Here is a 22,346-nt window from a genome sequence, read left to right as displayed (position 1 = left end):
GCACTCACCTCACCGCTAAGATGCCGGCCACGACACAACGACGAACATTTTCCTACCGATCAACCACCCCCAGATGCCTACAGAAAGATTACTGACCCCCACTAACATCCCATATGCATATGGTGACTACCGACACATATCAGGCAGCAATATCAACCCCAGGTGTGCTAATAGTCATGTAATCTGAGCATGAATCTTGTAGTACCATAGTGGCGCAGGGAAATATAGCAACACTGTGATAATTCCAGGCTTTTAATGGGCTGGACCGGTCTATATTTGACCTCGGCCCGGCCCGGCCCAGCCCACCAAAGGTTGGGCCCGGACCGACTGGCCCATATACCATGAGGACCGGTCACGGAAATATAAATATATGGGCCCCCCCCAATGATATTCATCGAAGTCGAAAGAGGAAAAAAGGTATTATAAGATTGTTGCATTGAGGATTTACCTCATAATGAGTGGAGAAATCCAGTCATAAACTAGCCCATATATTATTCCCCTTGACCAGTCCCAAAACCCATCCGGACCGGCCCAGCCCAGCAGAGAAAACTCCAAGCCCGGCCCACCGCCCGTATACTTGGACCGGTCCGGCCCGTATATGTGGCCGCCCATTAAACAGCCTGGATAATTTCGGACAGAATAATCGCATACTATCATAGTTATGAATTACCAAAGCCTAAAACATCTGTGGGCATACCCAGCTGCTACCCATAGTTAATCACTCTATAGTATTGGAAACATGTGCTGATAATCATATATTCCAAGTGATAATTCCGACTGACTCTCGAAACTATGCAAGCTCCACCATCCTGTTGAGTATACATTAGAAGAAAGGACAGAAATGGACGAAATGACCCTGAATCTTCCCGGTACATATTCCCACCCAAGCTAGCTTATGCTTCACGGTTTTGAAGCTGGACTTCCTTGTGCTGAGACCCGAGCTATGTGATAATGAATGGGGCTTACGTCTTAACAAGGTGTACGTTGTCGGAAGTTTGATATGGGTAGTATCAGCTTGTTGGACTTCAAAGTGGTCAATACAGTAATGGGTTGGATAGACACTATTTATGTAGTCCGCGACTGACATCAATACGGTTATGTGTCAGGGCGGTGAGTCAGAAAGCGCCGCGGAAAGGCGGATGATATTCCCCACGTGGGGGGCGAGGAGGGCTTTTGCGCGGTGGGTTAGGGTTATGCTCCATTTATATGTGATCATGGGTTACCTAGGTAAATATTTGCTTGTACCAAACCCAACCCACTCACCACTTTGGGCTTACCTAACCCAACCCAAGCTAATTTACCGTGGTACACCCGAATACATAACTCATCACCAGTTGCAGGGTCTGCATAAGCCCAGTTTCCTTAGACCCGCGCTCATATATAAATCAAGGAAGCGGACGTAAGTGATGATCTATATTTCCGCAACCGATCGCTTTCTTAGAGTGACATTGGGCCATGTATTGTTACCGCTATAGCTAGGAAGGCAATTGCTCTTTGCAGATGTACTAGAGGGCGAGTATAGCAATAAGGGCTAGAGCTGGACAATATCACGGGATCATCTATTCTCACTCGGATAATGTTGTCACAGTTTACCGTGTTATTTCTCAAATTTTCTTTTTTGTTTAATTCATTAATTGCACACATCTTACCATGTTACAGAAGGTGGAGTATGAGATAGAATCTATCAGAATTTCTAGATAATCAACTGTAGTGCTGCAGAACGTCTATTACAGAATTACTCCGATGTTTCACCGATTTTGATTCTCCTTGTGTCCATCTTCAAAGGTCCACGCCCTAACCCAGTAACCTCCCGCTCCATCTTTCAAGGTGATCGGGAATGGCTTGTAGTTTATCGACGCATGCTCTCCCATCGGCACGGACGGGGAAGCCCATACCACCTTTCCTTCTCCGGCCCCCGCCAAAGCACTACTCCAGTCCATCCCAATCAAGTTAAACCTTGTCCACGACGTGGCATACACCAAGTCCCTGATCTTGCATCCTCGGGGTCCCAAAGTGACACCACCCTTTGCATCCTCCCAGAATCTTAGAACGTTTCTAGAAACGCTTAGTTGGGTATTCTGCAGGACAGCAAGACGGATCACCAGGGAAATCCGTGAAAGCGGCATGTTTTGAATATCGAGGAAACTGATAAGCATGTCGTAATAGCTATTGTGCAGGTATGTCGTTCTAGTAGAAGGAGGGGGTAAAATACTCCGGTAGTTGAAGCTGTAGTTAAGGTCGATCTCCTTTGACTCGGAATTGGCGTAGTTCTCCTAAATGAGTCATTAGTACTTGGATGTGGGCTTTATACGAGAGGTAAAGAATATTCGCAAGAAGTCTCACCTTTAGGAACCATGCCGTCAGAACATCGTTCTTTGTTAACTTGATCCCTCCAGCTTCTTCCAGCATTCCCAATGACGCAGCTTCCACTATCTCTCTCTGACAGTCATCCAGCCAGCCTTCTACCAGATCTGCACTGAGGTGGACGTATAGTTCTTTCCCCCTTTCACGTGAGGCTAGCTCAAACTGTTCGTCATACCACCTGACATCGACCTGTTGTTTTGACAATACAGTGAAAGGATTGAACACGAGTGGAGCATTGAAAAAGGCGCTCTCCGATTGGTGGTCAGGCGGTACCTCAATGAGCGTTGATAAAAGAACCTCTACGGCCGGGCAAAGTACAATTTTTGGTATATCGAGTCCAGAGACCCGGTCCCGATAGGATTTGACAACCTCATATAGTGCTTGAGCATCACAGAGTGCATGAGGTGTTTGAAAACCTAGTAATGTTGCATTATTAAGGGTCGTAACACGTATAATGAAAATATTGCTGGGTAGCGAGGTGAATGCAGAGTTAAAGTGAAACAGGTCATCGTTAGAGGCAGAATTGTGCTTATAAGATCTGTAGGAAGCCTCCCTAGTTGCGGTAGGAGATGGAGAAATGTCGATTGTGAGAATATCATTGAGCTGCGACGGAATGTGCCGGGATTCGAAGTCGATCGTTGTGCCGGTGGTGAAAGAGTAAGGCGACGTCTGCAGGTGCTATCAGCTTCTAATTCTTGCGAGATACTATTTCTTCGTAGGTGTGGTACAGTTTTTATTACTTGTCCGCTGAGGACTGGCCACTTGGCAACAAGCTCAGGAGCCTTCTCCTTTAGAATCCTGACATCGAGAACTCCAAGAATAACGAGTCCAAGAAAGATAGTGCAGTCCTCGCTGGGGTTACCTTCTGAAATATGGCGGTATACCGTTGGAAAGCCTTCGATTTTCATGTTTGTTAGGGATACATAATTCGTGGGTATACAGTGTTCCGCAGGCATGGATGCCTTATATGAAGGCTAAAGGGAAATCTCCTCATATGGCATATTGGGTTGATCCAACAGGATTTTAAAGGATGGACATATCTTTGAGAGTCGTTGACACTAAATTGAAACATTACAGACCTTAATGCATGCATGCATGCATTATAATTTAGGGGGGCTTGTTCGTAAGCACGGTATTCAAAAAGTGATATATGATATCATCCTGTATGCACCGAAGCTAAAAAGACCAGATTGTGAAGAGTGAAACATGTATAGTACTATTAAAGCCCAACTAGGTACTGCAGCGATCGACATTATAGGCGATCTTCAACCCAGCACCTCTCAACCAATTGATGATGTATCGCATATCATATTCCAACAAAAGCTGAATCCTTCACCCCCACTCCCGCAAGGCAGAAACCAGGTCTACAATATACGCGTGTCAGAAATAACGCACGCGATTCGTGTATGCCGGCGCACCGACCCGGTACTTTGCACTGCCATGTCCCATACCACGGTTAAAGGATTATTCCCGTAGAGGGGAGTAAGGATAAATATAGGCCTTGCAGTCCAGCACTCAATAAACGCCGCAAGTGTCTTTGATATTTGTATCTTCAACATGTTCACTCAAGCCATTGAAGCCCCTTGCACCGTGTCAAAATAAACGGTCCGTCCACGATTAATCTCATAAGCATTTGCGTAAAGTCTCCCTGTCTTACTCCATACAATTCTGGTGCCTGAATAGTCAACCTAACCTTCGCAGAATCACAAAGACAAGGAGGCATCCAAAGTACAGAAACAATGACATCCTATTCTTCATCACAAAGTACCCCTTATCAACGGCCTAAGCATGGCGTTATCGAAACCACGAGTAGCACAAAGACAGCAATCCCCAGCGCCCCAAGCGTCAGCGGGGAATACTTTGGTCCGCCCAAACCGTCTACCTCTGCAGTACAGCGAAGACTCAGATTCCTGGATCTCCACAAATTTATTGGTAACGCTCTTGGGGTACTGCAAAGCTCCTTTGGATTCGATCCGAGCCCACCATTTGAGCTTTTTATGGCCAACGGTGAAATTGCCGAGTACCTTGGGAGAGGGAGAACATTCTATGTATCACGACTTTCTCTCCCCGCGACAATTGGACTGAAGGAATCCTGGCCAAGGACACTCTTCGTTCAACCAGCGGTTAGCGCTCCCGGCACGCGCCGGGATGCTTCTGTCGCGTGTAAGAGACCTATGATAGAGTTTGATAGTTTTGGGAACCCCAAGCAAGGAAAAGTTGAAGAGAGGTTGGAGGCAGTGTTTCTTGAAATTCGAGTTTTAACTCATCCGGCTATTTACCTCCATAAGAATGTTGTCGACTTCTTAGGAATTAGCTGGCAATGTGAACTCCCTGAGATTGAGCCTGGGCAAAAAGAATTTCTACCACCTAATCGAGTACCTGTGATACTGCTCGAATATGCGAAACACGGGACTCTGGCAGACTTCCTGCAAACAGATTCATACGCCTCAATGACATTCGACGCGAGAGCCAACTTATGTCGGGATATCGCTGAGGGACTGGCAGTCCTTCACAAAAACAAAATCGTTCATGGAGACTTAAAGCCTGACAATGTCTTGATCTTTGAGGATAACGAGAGTGGCATCAATCTCACAAAGACACTTGGCCTGCAGCTGAGAGCGAAGCTAGCGGACTTTGGTTTCAGCGTGGGATATTCGGCAAACGAAGAAAAATACACTCTGCCAGGGCGGACATGGCCATGGAACGATCCAGAATGGGATGCACCTCGTACCTGGAGTCAATTAGAGAAGACTGACGTGTTCTCCTATGGGTTACTTGCTTGGCGGATTCTTTCGAAAAGGGATATTGGGCAATTGTTCGATTATGATGGAACTGACCCAGACTTGAGGGAGCAAGTCGAAAGGCTGAAGGATTGGACCTTAAGCTTGAATGCCTCAAGTTATTTCAAAGGCAATAGTCACGCAATTCAAATATTAGCACAGTCTATTTTTCGGTTTGCGTTGGAGCCCAGTGTAGATCGGCGGGCCCAGATGCAGGATATCATCCAAGTCTGGGATATATGGTTGAGCAGGTGAGTAAGAGCTATTCTTTGAACATCTAGTAAACATCAACTGACACCAAGGTATAATGGGCGTAGCGACGGCCCTTATGAGTCACACCCAACTTGGACCAAGCTGCATCCGGAAATTGACCTCCCAAAGGTTCACGACAATGTCTCTTTCGAACGTATTCTTCGTTTAACGAAAGACTTCCCTCTTTCATATAAAAGGGAATTCACGGAGATATATCTCGACAACACTCTTAATCCGAACGAGAGATGCCAGACAACTGTTTCCAAAGCATTCAGCTTAATGATGGGATGGACTACAAATCAAGACTTCATCGAAGCAAAGCGCCTCATCGATGAAAGCACATTGATGGCCCCACAGATATCAATTTTTCAGCCGATGTTCTTCGAGTGGGAAGAGCCAGGGTGCTTTCTGTCTGCGTCTCACGGGATCTGCAAAGACTATGAACAGCAAGTGTTCATGGGGCTTATGGCAACTGTGAAGAATACCAACAGCTATGAGGCATTTCGGCAGCTAATGCGATACTTCCCAATGCCAGAAGGATTCTCATACAGCCGGCTCCGCAGTATTGCGTATAGGAAGCTCATGTACGGCATCAAGGAAACTGCGTACCCCGATGAACTCTTTGATCTGAAGGAGCTTGACGAGGCAGCCGCTGGCCAAATGGCAGATATTGAAAATTATTATCTAGAAGGAAACGCTTTGGCATTGGATCACAGTCCGTTACATTATGCGGTTTGCTCTGGCTTTCCCGAGGCTGTTTCTCTGATGCTACAGTCAGAGGACTTTCAAGAACTCGAGAACGTAGATGGGCTCGGCTTCACACCACTGCTATCGGCATGCAGGCTAGGTTCCTACAAGATTGCGAAGCTTCTGATTTGTGCCGGAGCAAACGTCAGAGCGAGAACGGAGCACGGAGAGACTATACTACACTTTCTTGGCGAGTTTGAGAGCGCAAGTGAGATGAGCGAGATTGCAGAGTTGATTATGGAGAGAGGTGGGTCAGAGCTGGTGAATACCATTTGTATCAAACGCAGTTTCCCTAATGAGTACCTGTCTATTATGATTTATTTGATTGGTGCTCCACTGAACACTGCTATTATGAGGGGAAACCTTCCACTTGTCGAGATCCTGTTGAAGTATGGGGCAGATCCCTGTCAAGGCATGCCACAACTCAAAGCTCTCTCCGAGTATGGCCGAGACTCCCGAATGACCGGAGTAAACAACGGTTCTCCTCTACATACAGCGGCGGCCTCACATAGTTGCGAGGTGCTCAAAATGTTCTGGGACGCCTTTCCTTGGTCTAAGGAATGGAAGGAATGGACAAATGGGCGCTTACTGCATTTGGCTATCGATGGATTTCCAGAATTCCAGAAGCAATACATCCACGGACCCCTCAGGAGAAAGATGATGGTGGATACCATCGACCTTCTACTCGATAGACTTCACCACCTCAAGGCTCCGGTGAGAATAAATGGCGGTATGCCTGTTGTTTTCTTCGCCACGGAACGCGGTACAGCGAGCACTCTCGAGCATCTAGTGCTACGGACCAATTCTCTGGATATAAACACCTACTTTGACGGGCTAACACCGATCCATATTGCAGTAAGAAGGGGAATAAATGAGATATTCAACGTACTCATTAAGTATGGCGGAAACCCGCATTTCGGGCCAATAAAAAAGCCAGTCGCTTCGACTCTCTCTTATTGTTGCACATGCCCAGACTCAACAAAGGAGATGCTGAAGTGTCTCCTTGAGCGCGAGGTCGGTAAGCAAGATGATGGACGATATCCTGATACGATCACACATGCACTGGCGGCTGGTAAGCTTCAGGAGGCATCAATGATACTGGCCGCGGGAGCAGATGTAGACGAGCTCACCACGAAAGGGGAAGGAGGCTGGACCACTGTGGGATTGCTCGTACGAGCCTGTGCATACAATTCCATCGCGCTAATGAGCTTCTTAATAGACCATGAGTTTGCTCTTGGCCGGAGGCCCGCAGGATTCATGGCAGTTCCAAGCCTGAGATGGACGGTGTTACATGTCATTGCATTTACGCCTCTCACAAGCCCATTCTACGATCGAACCATCATGTCAAACATTCTCGACTATATCCTGAATAAATTTGACTCCCCCGAAAACCTGAACGCACAGGACCATCACGGATGGACGGCCCTTCACTATGCTGCCGCACACGCCAACTCCATAGCCGTGCGAAGGCTTCTAGCGCTGGATGGGATAGATGCAACACTGCGGACGAGCGATGGGGAGTCAGTATCTGTGTATGAGCTTTCCCAGCGACGCGCGGCTATGGGTATCCCGGAGGTTGTTCAATCTGCTGGACCTCGGGCCGAGAGGATTTACACAAAGGAGATCGATGAGAATATAGCCTTGCTTGAACCCTTCCGTGAGTGTGAACAATGGAACGACAGTTGCACTCCGACTGGTTCTTGAACGATGTGTTACTGCGCAACCTCATTGAGAATGGTTTTCTTGTCTATGCCTACCTTGATCAGCCTTAGTATGTACGCTAGCAAATACCTTGTTTGCGGGAGGATCTTAATTCTTTAGCTCAGGTTTCCACGCTGTTTGAGGAGGGTTTCTAGCTATGCATACCGCTATTAAGCAATGTAATAAATAAGGAATAGTCAATCTACATTACCGTCGAAAAAGGCTTGTAGTAGGCTTGTCGCCAAAATAAGGCATGTTTGAGCGTTTTTTGACAAAATTGTGTCGTTAGCCTTTTCTCCATATAAGGCCTAATATTTTGTAATCGGTTGCCGAAAAAAGGATTATATACATCTTTAGGTCTCTATACACATTAATTTAGTTTAATTGTTGTCAAATAATTTAAGCCTTTATACCAGATAAGCCTTTTTATCAAATAAGACTTTTTCGGCAAATAAGGTTTATATAAGATCTGTAATTTCCGATTTTACTAGCATTTCATCGGCTATCCTGCCTATATATTACCTCTGCAAAGAAATTTCAGTTCTCTCATAGCTTAGTGGGTACCATGAGGTACATTTTACCTACAATGCTCTAGGTTCAAATCCCCTCTTTTGCTTTTTTGAGCCAACAAGAACATAATCTTATCTGGAAAAAAGGATTATATCAAATAAAAGTCTTATTTTAGGCTCATATAAGCATCCCCGGAGCCTTCCGCAAGGTTTATTCTTTTACCTATTTGGACGTTAAAGTATACATCAAACTTGATCCACTAGTATCACTACAAAGTTATCTATAACAGGTTACATGAGCTGCGATCATGTATGGGAGATAGACCAACTGAACCCCCGGTACCACCACCAAAACCTAATGCAGGGGTGAATACTGATGTAATATACTCTCTAGTAGCGCTGTGTAATGAATCTGGTAATGAATCGTTTTTGCTATTTAACGTTTCTTTGGGAACTGTGTGCTAGGAAAGCGACTATCTGTTTAGGGAAATGCCAATGCTAAGCAATAGTTATGTAGCTTTTAAATGATTTAATATTGTAGACTGAATTCCGCTCACTTGATGGTTGATGATCCCACTAAGTCGAGGCAGCACTATCTCATATTTATACATATTGGAACATATGTCAATGCCCGCTTTCTCATACTAATCAAATAACAATAATACACTAAAATAATCAACCCGAAGATAACCCGAATAGAAAAGTGCCCCCGCATAGTCCCGTTCTCCATTCAATTCCGATACGTAAACATGAAGCTTGCAAATGTCAGTCAACAAGCTGTATCATACAATTATCCTAGACATACTTCTCGAAGTAGAACAGCCTGCAGCTACAAACACCGCTTCCATTCTATTCCAGGTGAGTCACACATAAGTAAGCGTACAGTCATGATAGCCTAATCCTAGTGTAGTCTTACAACGTGCTCCCCCACTAGCTGATATATTCCTATACTTGTTCCTTAATTCCCCGACCATGGTCACATCACAACCCATCACTCGTTTTGTTCACTCTACTCCGCTTTTGCAGAGTGTTTTATTTTTTGTTTAATTCATCAATTGTATGTAGGCATTTGCACAGTGTCACTGGATTCCTATAACACTATCTGCTACGCATGCACTAAGGAAAACCTCTGAAAGGTTTGCAGTAGGATAATTACTAAAGATACTTCCGGTGGACATGGGTGTCCACCGGGCTCGTCTATATTATAAACAAACCTGTACGATAAGACTTAATAAAAACATCTTAACTCCCATAAATAAATTACTACTTGCTATTCACGTAACAATTGGTAGCAACACCAAGTTACTTAAATCAAAGATCGACTGACCTTTGTCGGTAAAAGCCCTGCAAGCGTCCTCATAAGGAATGAAAACAAGAGGTTACCCTACCCGTAAATCACAAACGCGTCTGGAAATAGATGCACCTTTTCTTCACCTCAACTCTCCCTACGTTATAATCCATCATAACTCTTCCGCCACTCAGACCAATCATCATTGCTTCCACATCATCGTTGCTCCTGCACTATCAGCATCTAGCTAAAAAATCAATTCTCTGCAAAACGCTACATGGACAATTCCATTACCTGGAATCATAAGAACCCCAGCAAGCATAATCGAAAAGCTAGGAGAGCTGTATTAGCACCACCTGCACTAGCACTACTATTGAACTCAAAGTAATAAGCTATTTTGCAAGAAGCCATTCCAGCCTTTGCTGTTTTATCAAAGCCAGAATCAGTTTCAACACACATCGAAGACTCCCAAGAGTCCACCTATACCTACACTTGTGGCTACGGAGAAAGATCTCCCGTATCTAGCTACCAGCCTTCCTATGCACCCTCAAACAATAGATCAGCAACCCCCACTGCTCCCATTTACCATCAGAGTAATTACTCTCCCTCCCTCTCTGTTGGTCACCCTACTTCTCAAGAGTTTCATGGATTGATTAGTTAATACACTGGGTTACGAGGAGTTGGATTAGGCAGAAAGATTCTATTGGGTTCTATCGGGTTTTGTCAATCGTTAATGCATGAGTCACTTTGGATTTGTTATCACGGGGATTTCCTTGGGTATATTAGGAGAGTTCACCTTCATTTCTTGTCGCTTTTCTTTCCTTTCTTTCTTTACGCAACGTCTTCTGTACCTACGCTGCCTATTACTATACAATATTATTATTTCCCTCTTCTTTACTCAAGAAGACCACCATTTTACTGCTCCCTTGTCCCGTTGACCCTTACCAATGCTAGAGTCCCTCAGAATACCTATTGCAAGTTCCCACACTGACCTCTACTACCCCCTTCGTACCCTACGGAATACTCACTACTCGCCCCCTTGAGAAAGAGCAAGAAGGGTACTACTCACCAACAAACACTCCAGTCAATTTGAGAAGTAATTTCTCCGAGACACTCATTTATATAACAATCCCCGAACCAGACCTCAACCCAGCTACACAAACGGTCATTCAAGCTAGACAGCAAGAAGACCACAACAGGAGAATCCACTGTGCATAGGCCTCCCATCGTCATATGAAGGCAAGGAATCATGCTAGGAGAAGGCATAATACTCTACCCTATACGCCTCTTCCCGACCCTAAGAGGAGAAGACTTTCGACTATATCACTATTCCTGCCCCATCCCTGAAAAGTTGAGGATCCTGAAGGCGTTAGGAAGAAAGAATCTGGCTCCAAAACAACGACCGCCAATTGGAGTCATTAGTGACTTAGCCCATATGGAGAACCATTACCTAGAAAACCTTAGCTTACCTATTTCAAATACACTATCTGTTTGGGGAAATGCAAATGCTAAGCAATTGTTCTGTAGCTTTTAAAGGATTTAATATTATAGATCGGGTTCTGCTCGCTTGATAGCTGATAATTTCACTAAGTCGGGCCAGAACCATTTCCTATTGATACATTTTGGAACCCATACCAAGGCCCGTATTCTAATACTAATAAAATAACGATGATAAAATAACACCATCCACTCAAAATTAACTCCAATAGAAAAGCGCCCCCGCATAGTCCCGTTCTCCATTCCAATTCTGACACATAATCTTGAATCTCGCAAATGTCTGTAACCGAACTCTATCATACTATTATTTCAAACATACTTCTCAAAGTATGACAGCCGGCAGCCATAAACCCTGATTCTTTTCCGTTCCAGGTGAGTTACCCTAATAGTAAAGGTTTCTTCACAATAGCCTGACCTAGTAGGGCAATGTCGGAGAGGATTTCGAGGTTGCCCGAGAACCGTCACCCCACAACCCCCGGCTCGGTAGCTATGGCTTGAACAGGACGACCCGAGTCCATTCCCATCATCAAGTATGCGCGTACAGGGGGTCATGATCGTGATTGCGGGGGCGGAGGTGGTGGTTGGGGGCTGTTGAGTAGGGTAACTCACTGTAAGTCTTGGCGACCCGTCCTGGTTCACTCCCGGCACCGCCACTCACCAGGCGGGTACAACGATCGATGACTGCATTACACCGAACGCACCGTCTTGAGCGTATGATTATGACGGTGCATGAAATTTAATGATGCCGCGTTTTCCCATCTTCTGCTTCGATGGAATACATAAATTTCGGATTCCGAACTGTGGGTTACCACATTGGGCGAATCCCACTATTTGTCTCCGTTGTCTTCTTACGCTCTCGAATTCTTTACTCCAGGTCACCGCTTTACTAAGTTTCAACGCTCGTAACCCTAACTACCCACATCCAGGTTCCAACCACCACCAAATACACATTCAACTATTTCATTTTTACCGAACATCGTATTTTGTAAATGTAACCAAATTAGATTTGAACGCTCATAACCCTAACTACCCAAATTCAGGGTCCAACCACCACCAAATACACATTGATCTATTTCATTTTGACCGAAAATTGTATTTTGTACACGTAACAAAATCAGATTTCAACGCTCGTAACCCTAACTACCCACGAGTAGGTTTCAACCACCACCAAATACACATTGATCTATTTCATTTTGACAGAAAATTGTATTTTGTACACGTAACAAAATCAGATTTCAACGCTCGTAACCCTAACTACCCAAGAGTAGGTTTCAACCACCACCAAATACACATTGATCTGCTACATTTCGATCAAAAATTGAATTTTGTACCAATAGAATAACATAACGACCTGAAGAAAAACAGATAGAAAAGTGTCACTTCAGTATTCTGTCCTACATTCTAATTCCGATACGTAACCATGAAGGTTGCAATTACCAGTCTTCGGGCTATATCGTATTATTGTTCTAGACACTACTGAGCAATATTGAATCGCTGGATAGATATGCATGTCTACTAGGACAACATGTAAAGCAAACACTAATGCTGAAATTGGTTACTACTGTTTGTGATAGCCTGAGAGGTATAAATATCAATCGAAACAGAAACTGCATCAGAGTTTGCAATTGAGATTTGTTGGTATGGTTTGCTATGATTCGATTTGTATGCACACTTGTTGTGACAGAATGTAAATCAGGTATACTAAATAAGATTTGTGAGAATTTTTGGCAATCGCTTGATACGTATGCATACAAATCGGAATGGCAAGTAAAGTGTATACCGATAAGAAAAGCTTTCTGTATGATGTTTCAACACTAAATAGGAGTCGATACCTGTCAGAAAAATATTCGAATCAGTAATTAGCAGTGAAATTGGTTGATATCATTAATAATTGGTTCATACTTATACGTTTTTATCAGAACAGCAAATTTAACAGTTATTGACAAACAAAACCTTTTGTATTATTTACAATCCTTTGATAGGTATGTATCAGGACAGCGAGTGTATCAGAAATTGAAATTCTCATTTGTGACAATCGTTTATGAAGGTTTGAAAGCTATGAAGATTTATTGGCACAGTAAAATACTGAAATTGATACTCAATGTATTTGATGGCTTGATTGGTATACCATGTTCTGGATCAACATTGAATAGATTGAATACTGCACTACGGTTTGCAAAATATCTTCTCCCAAAACACGAGATTGCAGCTTTCCAATCCATTCTGAAATATATACAATCCATGATCATATTCTGAAATATATACAATCTATGATCATATTCTGAACTTGAGAGTAGACAATATTCAGCACTTATCTCTAAAACTCATTGTTTTAATTGATAACAGTCTTCATAAAGTGTATCCTGATATTTTGTATTTTTGTAAATGGGTAGGAATTTGACAATGTCCGCAAGATAACATCTCTTGCACCTCACCTACCTATGAACAGTATGCGCCCGAATTCCCCCAAGCCTTTAGAATTAGGATTATGGGTGGTTTTGATTGAGAATGTCATATTTGAGCTGACTGACGGTCAGTATCGCACTCAATGGCTTGAGCGTTCTCAGTGTAACCCAATTCAGATCCTAAAACCTTATCCGATTTCATGGATCGATTGAATAATATAGTAGGTTACGAAGGGTCGAATTTATCAGAAAAATTCTATGGATTTCTACAAGATTCCGTCGAGTTTAAGGGTATGAGTCACTTTGGATTTGTGATTGCTAAGCTTTCTTTATGTATATTAAGGGGCTTTGCCCTCCATTCTATTCTCTTTCCCTCTCTTTTCTTCTCTTTCTTTTGGTACGCAAAAGCTTAGGTAATTTACGCTGGCTATTGCTATTCAAGTATTATTTTTTTTTCCTTTATAAGGAGGCCATCTCACTTCTCTGACCTTAACACCGCTAGCCCTGAACCACCGGAAGCTCCCTCACCCCCCCCCACCGACCAACCTACCAGCCCCTATGACCATCTCCTGTGCACTGCGGAATACTCGCTGCCCAACTCCCTAGGATTACGTTGCGTCGTAATCTGCACCATACGCCGTGTCCACCCCCAACTGACCTACATAGATCTCATCTAACCAAATCGAGCAGTTTAACCATCAGTACGAATAGAATACTGCTGCGCTGTTTGACCACCTCCCTACTATTTTTTGAAGCATCCGACACGAGAGGGATAGTGCTCGTACACTGCTCTCCGCCGCCCACAAAACCATTGACTACCTGGAAGAGTAAGTAATACAGGTCGACCTTGACCTCAATATTGACCACACCGTCCCCACCCCCAATGTTCCTATCCCCATTTTCGCTGCTACTGCACCAACCACTGTCTCCATGATTGGGTCTGAAACGTTCCCTGAAAAGTTCGATGGCATCCGGACCAAAATCCTCGGATTCGTTACCCAACTCTGAATGAAGCTCGAAGTGAACCATAATCGGTCCCGCAATGGGGCAGCGGAGGTTATCCATGCGGTCAGCTGTTTGGAGGGAGGGGCCCTTGATCAGGTCATACAACTTGTTAATGCCAATCCTGCTGACTTCTTTTCCTCCGTCACCTTCTTCGTCACCCATATGGAAGGCTCATTTAGAGAACTAAACACTCGAAGTACCAACCACCGCCAACTCGTCCCCCTGAGGCGAGGCAAAGGAGACTTTGCCACCTACTACTCTCAGTTCATCAGAAACATGTCCCACTTATATTACAACATGGGAGTCAACATTGATGAATTGCCGGAAAGATTGTCGGACAACTTTAGAGACGTCATGACATATCGAACGGACAGACCCAATATGGTGGAAGCATATACGACCATGTCAGTGACGATCGACAACCACATGTAATTGACGTGCTATGATGAAACACAACCGTGACTCTGTTTCGAATAGTGTAAATAAAGAGAGCGAGATTTGATGATACTCATTCAGAAAGAAGAAAATGGAGTTTGTATGTTTGAACGTTCTCAAGTCTAGAAAATTATAACTTTAAGGGGTCTTCTCTCTATTAAAGATCCGTTGATGATGAGAGGTCAACCTAGGGCAACACCGAGTGGCTTATAAGAACATGTCGCGTTTGGTCAAGTTCTTTTTCCGACTGACAGTTTGCCTGTTGATAGTCGGGGGTACACCAATGATTTTCTATCAGGGGAGAGGAGAGTAACTACGACACCTTGAATGAACCCCTGTCCGAGTCAAATCATGCAATTTGCCGAAAGCTGTGGTTGGAATCTTAAGAACTATTGGAAACAGCCGACCAGATAATAATTGTTTATTCTAACTTTATTAGAACCGATTTGGGTGTTTGTAAACCGAAGTTTTGCTTTAGTAGCTTGAGTTGTACTCCCACTCCCCAAAGATGCTCCGGAGCAAAACAGGAGCATTCCGGCAGTTTGACACTGCGGAGGTTAGGGTTGGGGATTAAAACGTGTTTTTGGAATTAGATTTTCCATTAGCTCCCGGACACCGCCAGAATCATTTCTTTAGTGCTAAAGCATGGTCTTTGAGCGTCGGTTGCAGAGATATGAAACCTCAAAGATTCGACTGCATAGGTAGGAAACTCCCGTCCTGGGTTCCCTGTGCTATCAGCCATCTTTGTACTTCTGTTCCAGGCTTGCTCAGCCCCCTATTTTTGACTTGTAAGACTTCTTACTCATTGAGATCACTGTCCTCTATACCACTAAAGGTAGGAGCCTAACTGCCCTTATCTTCACGCGTCGATGAAGAACAAGCTGCTGTTACTTTGGGACCGTGGCTTAACTGATGGAATAGGTTCTTTTGTAACAGCCTGATAGTGGCGTTGTTACATTACTCCCCTCTATTGTAGACTCGTTTTGAGTCCACTGTAGTGTTATTGGAACATTAGTATTTGGCATAGAAGAAAAACTGTAGCTCTATTGGTGATTAAGTACAAACTACATCTATGTTTCTATCTCTATCAGAGAAAGAAAACTCTAACATGAAATGCCTTTTAAAAACAAAGAAAATGACATATTCTCCACTCTTGTCGGAGAGCTTTCCGTTCCACTAGTAGGAGTTTTGATGTTAGCAAGAATCTTTCTTTTTCCCTTGTCTTTTTGAGGCGGGTTTCCTCATACCTTTGTTTTCTCTCGTTTCTTGCATTGTTTTCAGGGAAAGATTGTATCCGAGCTCTCTCAGACCGATGAAAAACCTAGTACAGGAGAGTTGGTTTTTGTTCCCGGAATTCTTCTGGGATACAGAGCTACTTACGTCGTGTTTTGAGGATCCCTAGAGTTTCACTGTATTTTCCGAGGTTTTTGCGGGTATTTTTGATGAAATTCTTTCATGGCCTCGTCGGCACTTCCTTGCAGAATTTCGTATGGTTCCTAGGAGTCTTCCGAACGATAACCCTCCCAAACAATACGATACTCTACAAACATTTTCTAATGCCCAGCCTGTTGCCATCGGCTATTAGCTATTTCTTGGAGAGCGTAACTGTATTCTCCTTCGACCTCATCTGGAGTAGGAGGGACTTCAGTGCGTTGAGGGTATCTCAGTCCCCGATAGGACTCCAGCAGGAATATTTGGAAGTCATCATGAATGTTCCACTGAGAGGGAAGCTTCCGCCTGTAGAACGCGACAATAAGTTTCTCATCAACCTCAAAGAGACCAGGTTTCTTGTAGTCAAGCTTGCTTGAGGGTCGATCGGCAACCACATTGCGTCGGTCCATCATCACCTTATCCAAATCTTAAGGTTCTGGAGCATTCATATGCTTCTGGTCATACCATTTCTTCTGCCGGGCCTGTGCCTTAAAAATATCAGTCCTCATAGTTTTCCAAAGAGCTTTCCACTTGAACTTTAGTAAGGCGCTGGAAACATTGGCATTATCCAGCTTCCTTCTGCGCGAATGCCAATCGGAATCAGGCTCGAACCCATAGTTCGCGTAGAACTGAGATATTTTAGTGGAGTATTGGGTTGCCGTTTTGTAGGCGTACTGTGCAAGCGGCAGTAACCCTGCCCAATCGTCCTACTATTAGGACCAAACGTTTCTGAAATATGCTCTAGCGTTTGATTGACCCTCTCAGTTCACCTGTCAGCTTGAGGACGATATGCCTTAGACAGACAAAGGTTGACTCCGAGAAGCTTGATCAATGAATGCCAGAACTTGCTTTCGAATCTGAAGTCCCGATCAGAAATGATTACTTCGGATAGTCCATGTAGTCGCCATATGTCTTGAAGGAATATATGCGAAAGTTCCTTGATTGTTGCCTCGGTCTTGAGCAGTATGAAGTAGGTAATTTTTGTAAAGCGTCCAAAAATAAACGCGATACGGGTATAGGCTTCAGATTCTGGCAAACTAACGAAAAAGTCCATAGAAATGGAGCTGCAAGGAGTATTGGGGACCTCTAAATGTGGTAGCATCCTGTACTTTTCATGACTGGAGCTTTTATTGCTTTGACATGTATCGCAACTCCATATGTATTCTCCCATATCATTGTCCATCTTTGGGCAAAAGAACAGTGCCCGAAGATGCTCTGTAGTTTTGAATTGACCCAAGTGGCTTGAGGGCTTCGAATCATGTAGGACGGTCATGATTTTTGGTTTGAGCTCTCGGTGATTTGGGATGTACCATCGTTTCTTCTGAAAGACATCACCGTCTCTCAAAGTTAGGTTTCGGTCGACTGCCTTACCGAAGGTGTGCTTCACAGCCTGCTCCAAGGAGAATTACTCAGGGTCTGAAGCTGCATGAGGCCGGATTTTGTCCAGAAGCACCGGTGTGAGTATGCAGACCTGAGGTGATTTTGGCCATTATGATTTGATCATAACGGTTGGTGGTTGTACAGAAACCATTCTGCTAGGGCAACTCGGGACAGGATTCTAGTAGTGGAATGTCGGACAGGATTTTGAGGTTGCCCGGGAACCGTCGCCCCACAATTCCGGGCTCCGTGGATATGGGTCGAACAGGACGACCCGAGTCCATTCCCATCATCAGGTATGCGCGTACAGGGGGTCGTGGTCGTGATTGCGGGGGCGGAGGTGGTGGTTGGGGGCCGTTGAGTAGGGTAACTCACTGTGAGTCTTGGCAACCCATCCTGGTTCACTCCCGGCATCGCCACTCACCGGGCGGGTACAACGATCGATGACTGCATGGCACCGAATGCACCGTCTCGAGCCCACGATCATGACGGCACAGAAAATTCAATGATGCCGCGTTTCCCCATCCTCTGTTTCGATGGAATACATAAATTTCGGATTCCGAACTGCGGGTTACCGCATTGGGCGAATCCCACTTCGACGCTCGTAACCCTAACCGCCAACAGCCAGGTACAAATCACCACCAAATACAGATTTATGTATTTCATTTTGACCGAAAACCGTATTCTCTAACCCTAACCAAAATCCCACTTCGACGCTCGTAACCCTAACCGCCAACAGCCAGGTACAAACCACCACCAAATACAGATTTATGTATTTCATTTCTGCCGAAAATTCTATTTTGCACACCTAACCGAACCAGATGGCAATGCTCGTAACCCTAACCGCCAACAGCCAGGTTTAAACCACCTCGTAATACAGATTCATGCATTTCATTTTGACCGAAAACCGTATTCTCTAACCCTAACCAAAATCCCACTTCAACGCTCGTAACCCTAACTACCCACATCCAGGTTTCAACCACCACAAAATACACATTGTATTTCATTTTGACCGAGCATTGTATTTTGTACATGTAACCAATTCAGATTTGAACGCTCATAACCCTAACTACCCATATTCAGGTTCCAACCACCACCAAATACACATTCAAGTATTTCATTTTGACCGAACATTGTATTTTGTACATGTAACCAATTCAGATTTGAACGCTCATAACCCTAACTACCCACATCCAGGTTCCAACCACCACTAAATACACATTCAAGTGTTTCATTTTGACCGAACATTGTATTTTGTACACGTAAGCAAACCAACTTTCAACGCTCGTAACCCTAACCGCCAACAGCCAGGTTTAAACCACCTCGTAATACAGATTCATGCATTTCATTTTGACCGAAAACCGTATTCTCTAACCCTAACCAAAATCCCACTTCAACGCTCGTAACCCTAACTACCCACATCCAGGTTCCAACCACCACCAAATACACATCCAAGTATTTCATTTTGACCGAACATTGTATTTTGTACACGTAAGCAAACCAACTTTCAACGCTCGTAACCCTAACCGCCAACAGCCAGGTTTAAACCACCTCGTAATACAGATTCATGTATTTCATTTTGACCGAAGATTGTATTTTGTACACATAACCAAACCAACTTTCAACGCTCGTAACCCTAACCGCCAACAGCCAAGTTTACACCACCTCGTAATACAGATTCATGCATTTCATTTTGACCGAACATTGTATTTTGTACATGTATTCAATTCAGATTTGAACGCTCATAACCCTAACTACCCATATTCAGGTTCCAACCACCACCAAATACACATTGATCTGTTACATTTTGACTAAAAATTGAATTTTGTACCAATAGAATAACAACGACCTGAAGAAAAATAGATAGAAAAGTGTCACTTCAGTATTCTGTCCTACATTCTAATTCCGATACGTAACCATGAAGGTTGCAATTACCAGTCTTCGGGTTATATAGTATTATTGTTCTAGACACTACTGAGCAATATTGAATCGCTGGATAGATATGCATGTCTACTAGGACAACATGTAAAGCAAACACTAATGCTGAAATTGGTTACTACTGTTTGTGATAGCCTGAGAGGTATAAATATCAATCGAAACAGAAACTGCATCAGAGTTTGCAATTGAGATTTGTTGGTATGGTTTGCTATGATTCGATTTGTATGCACACTTGTTGTGACAGAATGTAAATCAGGTATACTAAATAAGATTTGTGAGAATTTTTGGCAATCGCTTGATACGTATGCATACAAATCGGAATGGCAAGTAAAGTGTATACCGATAAGAAAAGCTTTCTGTATGATGTTTCAACACTAAATAGGAGTCGATACCTGTCAGAAAAATATTCGAATCAGTAATTAGCAGTGAAATTGGTTGATATCATTAATAATTGGTTCATACTTACTAAAGGTACGCCACCTCGCGACCCTGAGGTCCCCTTCTCTCCCACCTATGTGTAGTATCTAGGCACCTCCAGTAATTAGTTAATTTTGTGTTTGCCGTCTCATGTTCTGTTTTCCCGGCCATGTCACATAAATGCCTAAATCTTGTTCTGGAGATCAATTTCCGATTTTCAATGCCAGGTCCAGTGCCAGCTCTAATGCCCACTCTGGTGCGAGCTAAAATCAAGGTCAGCCCCAGTGTCAGCTTCGGTGTCGGCTCAAATATATGCCAGCTCTAGCTGGAGCCGCCCGAATGCCATCTCTAATGCCCACTCCAGTCCCAGCTCCATTAGATGCCGGCTCCAGTGCCAGCTCAGATACATGCCAGCTCCAGTGCCCGCTTCTCTGCAAGCTCCAGTGCCCGCTTCTCTGCAAGCTCCAGTGCCCGCTTCGCTTCCAGCTCCAGTACCAGCTCTGATGCCGCTCCGGTGGCAGCTCCGGTACCCGCTCCAGTACCCGCTCCGGTGCCAGCTCCGGTGCCAGCTCTAACCCTCACTCCTGTGCCCGCTCTTGTGCCCACTCCTGTTCCCGCTCATGTTCCTGCTCGTCTTCCCGCTCTTGTGTCCGCTCCGGTGATGGCTCGAGTGACTACTCCGGCGTTCGCCTCGATGCCAGCTCCTGTGCCAGCTCCAATGCCAGCTCCAGTGCCAGCTCTGATATATTCCAGCTCCCTTCACCATTCCTCCACCAGACTGGCACCTCCTCTTCCGCTCTTACTGGTCTTCCCTCTCCCTCTTCGCACTCCCCGCCAACTACTGTTCGTCTCTCTCGCCTATTCTGCTCATATTTGACTACTAAATAGCTATATTTATTATTTAATCATAAAGGGTTCCGTTGGTTGGGCTGGTCTCATAGGTAAGGTCAGGGTTAGGGTTTGGGCTTGGCAGGAAAATGTGCAGGGTAACGGCCCTGAGCAGGCAGGGTAACGCCCAAAAAAGGTAGGGTAACGCACAAAAAAGGTAGGGTTACACACAAAAAAGGTAGGGTAACAACTCAGAGCAGGCAGGACAACCGCACTAATCGGGTAGAGTAACCATCTCAAAATAGGCAGGGTAACAGAACAAAATCGGGCAGGGTAACTGCACCAAACACACGAATTTGATGTGTCGTGCTTACAAAACACCCCTGTCGCTGTCAACCAATCAGATTGTAGCAATCTCAGAAGAATTATATTCCAGTACGTATTAGATACATTCTTATCAGAACAGCAAATTTAACAGTTATTGACAAACAAAACCTTTTGTATTATTTACAATCCTTTGATGAGTATGTATCAGAACAGCGAGTGTATCAGAAATTCAAATTCTCATTTGTTACAATCGTTCATGAAGGTTTGAAAGCTATGAATATTTATTGGCAGAGTAAAATACTGAAATTGATACTCAATGTATTTGATGGCTTGATTGGTATACCATGTTCTGGATCAATATTGAATAGATTGAATACTGCACTACGGTTTGCAAAATATCTTCTCCCAAAACACGAGGTTGCGGCTTTCCAATCCATTCGGAAATATATACAATGTATGATCATATTCTGAACTTGAGAGTGAACAATATTCAGCACTTATCTCTAAAACTCATTGTTTTAATTGATAACAGTCTTCATAACATGTATCCTGATATTTTGTATTTTGTAAAAGGGTAGGAATTTGACGATGTCTGCAAGATAACATCTGTTCCACCTCACCTACCTATTAACAGTATGCGCCCAAATTCCCCCAAGCCTTTAGAATTAGGATTATGAATGCTTTTGATTGAGAATGTCATATTTGAGCTGAGTGGCGATCAGTATAGCACTCAATTGCTTGAACGTTCTCAGTGTAACCCAATTCAGATCCTAAAACCTTGTCCGATTTCATAGATCGATTGAATAATATAGTAGGTTACAAAGGGTCGAATTGATCAGAAAACTTCTATGGATTTCTAGAAGTTTCCGTCGATTTTAAGGGTATGAGTTACTTGAGATTTATGATTGCTAAGCTTTCTTTATGTATATTAAGGGGCTTTGCCCTCCATTCTATTCTTTTTCCCTCTCTTTTCTTCTCTTTCTTTTGGTACGCAAAGGCTTAGGTAATCTACGCTGGTTATTGCTATTCAAGTACTACTTTCTCT

General features: G+C 44.0%; 5 protein-coding genes across 5 annotated transcripts; 2 read left to right on the top strand and 3 right to left on the bottom strand.

The window, feature by feature from the left end:
* Window positions 1–1,748: 1,748 nt before the first annotated feature.
* H6S33_007599 (uncharacterized protein) lies at window positions 1,749–3,272 on the bottom strand (the record flags this gene model as incomplete). The annotated part of the gene is made up of 3 exons (XM_044839049.1): window positions 1,749–2,273; window positions 2,344–3,033; window positions 3,105–3,272. The coding sequence occupies 3 exons, from the start codon at window positions 3,270–3,272 to the stop codon at window positions 1,749–1,751; spliced, it is 1,383 nt and encodes a 460-aa protein (XP_044688472.1).
* Window positions 3,273–4,103: 831 nt separating this feature from the next.
* On the top strand, window positions 4,104–7,847 carry H6S33_007598 (uncharacterized protein; the record flags this gene model as incomplete). The annotated part of the gene is made up of 2 exons (XM_044839038.1): window positions 4,104–5,395; window positions 5,462–7,847. 2 exons carry the CDS (start codon window positions 4,104–4,106, stop codon window positions 7,845–7,847), a joined length of 3,678 nt encoding a protein of 1,225 aa, XP_044688471.1.
* A 6,365-nt stretch (window positions 7,848–14,212) lies between these two features.
* Window positions 14,213–14,710, bottom strand: H6S33_007597 (uncharacterized protein; the record flags this gene model as incomplete). Its single annotated transcript, XM_044839027.1, has 1 exon — window positions 14,213–14,710. One exon carries the CDS (start codon window positions 14,708–14,710, stop codon window positions 14,213–14,215), a length of 498 nt encoding a protein of 165 aa, XP_044688470.1.
* Window positions 14,711–16,842: 2,132 nt separating this feature from the next.
* Window positions 16,843–17,687, bottom strand: H6S33_007596 (uncharacterized protein; the record flags this gene model as incomplete). The annotated part of the gene is made up of 3 exons (XM_044839346.1): window positions 16,843–17,043; window positions 17,090–17,108; window positions 17,185–17,687. 3 exons carry the CDS (start codon window positions 17,685–17,687, stop codon window positions 16,843–16,845), a joined length of 723 nt encoding a protein of 240 aa, XP_044688469.1.
* Window positions 17,688–20,525: 2,838 nt separating this feature from the next.
* Window positions 20,526–21,023, top strand: H6S33_007595 (uncharacterized protein; the record flags this gene model as incomplete). Its single annotated transcript, XM_044839335.1, has 1 exon — window positions 20,526–21,023. One exon carries the CDS (start codon window positions 20,526–20,528, stop codon window positions 21,021–21,023), a length of 498 nt encoding a protein of 165 aa, XP_044688468.1.
* Between the last annotated feature and the right edge of the window lie 1,323 nt (window positions 21,024–22,346).

Source organism: Morchella sextelata (genome assembly GCF_020137385.1).
Source record: "Morchella sextelata strain SCLS chromosome Unknown scls_24, whole genome shotgun sequence".
Taxonomy (NCBI): domain Eukaryota; kingdom Fungi; phylum Ascomycota; class Pezizomycetes; order Pezizales; family Morchellaceae; genus Morchella; species Morchella sextelata.
The sequence above is the reverse complement of the archived record's forward strand: the minus strand, read 5'-3'. Positions and strand labels throughout refer to the sequence as shown.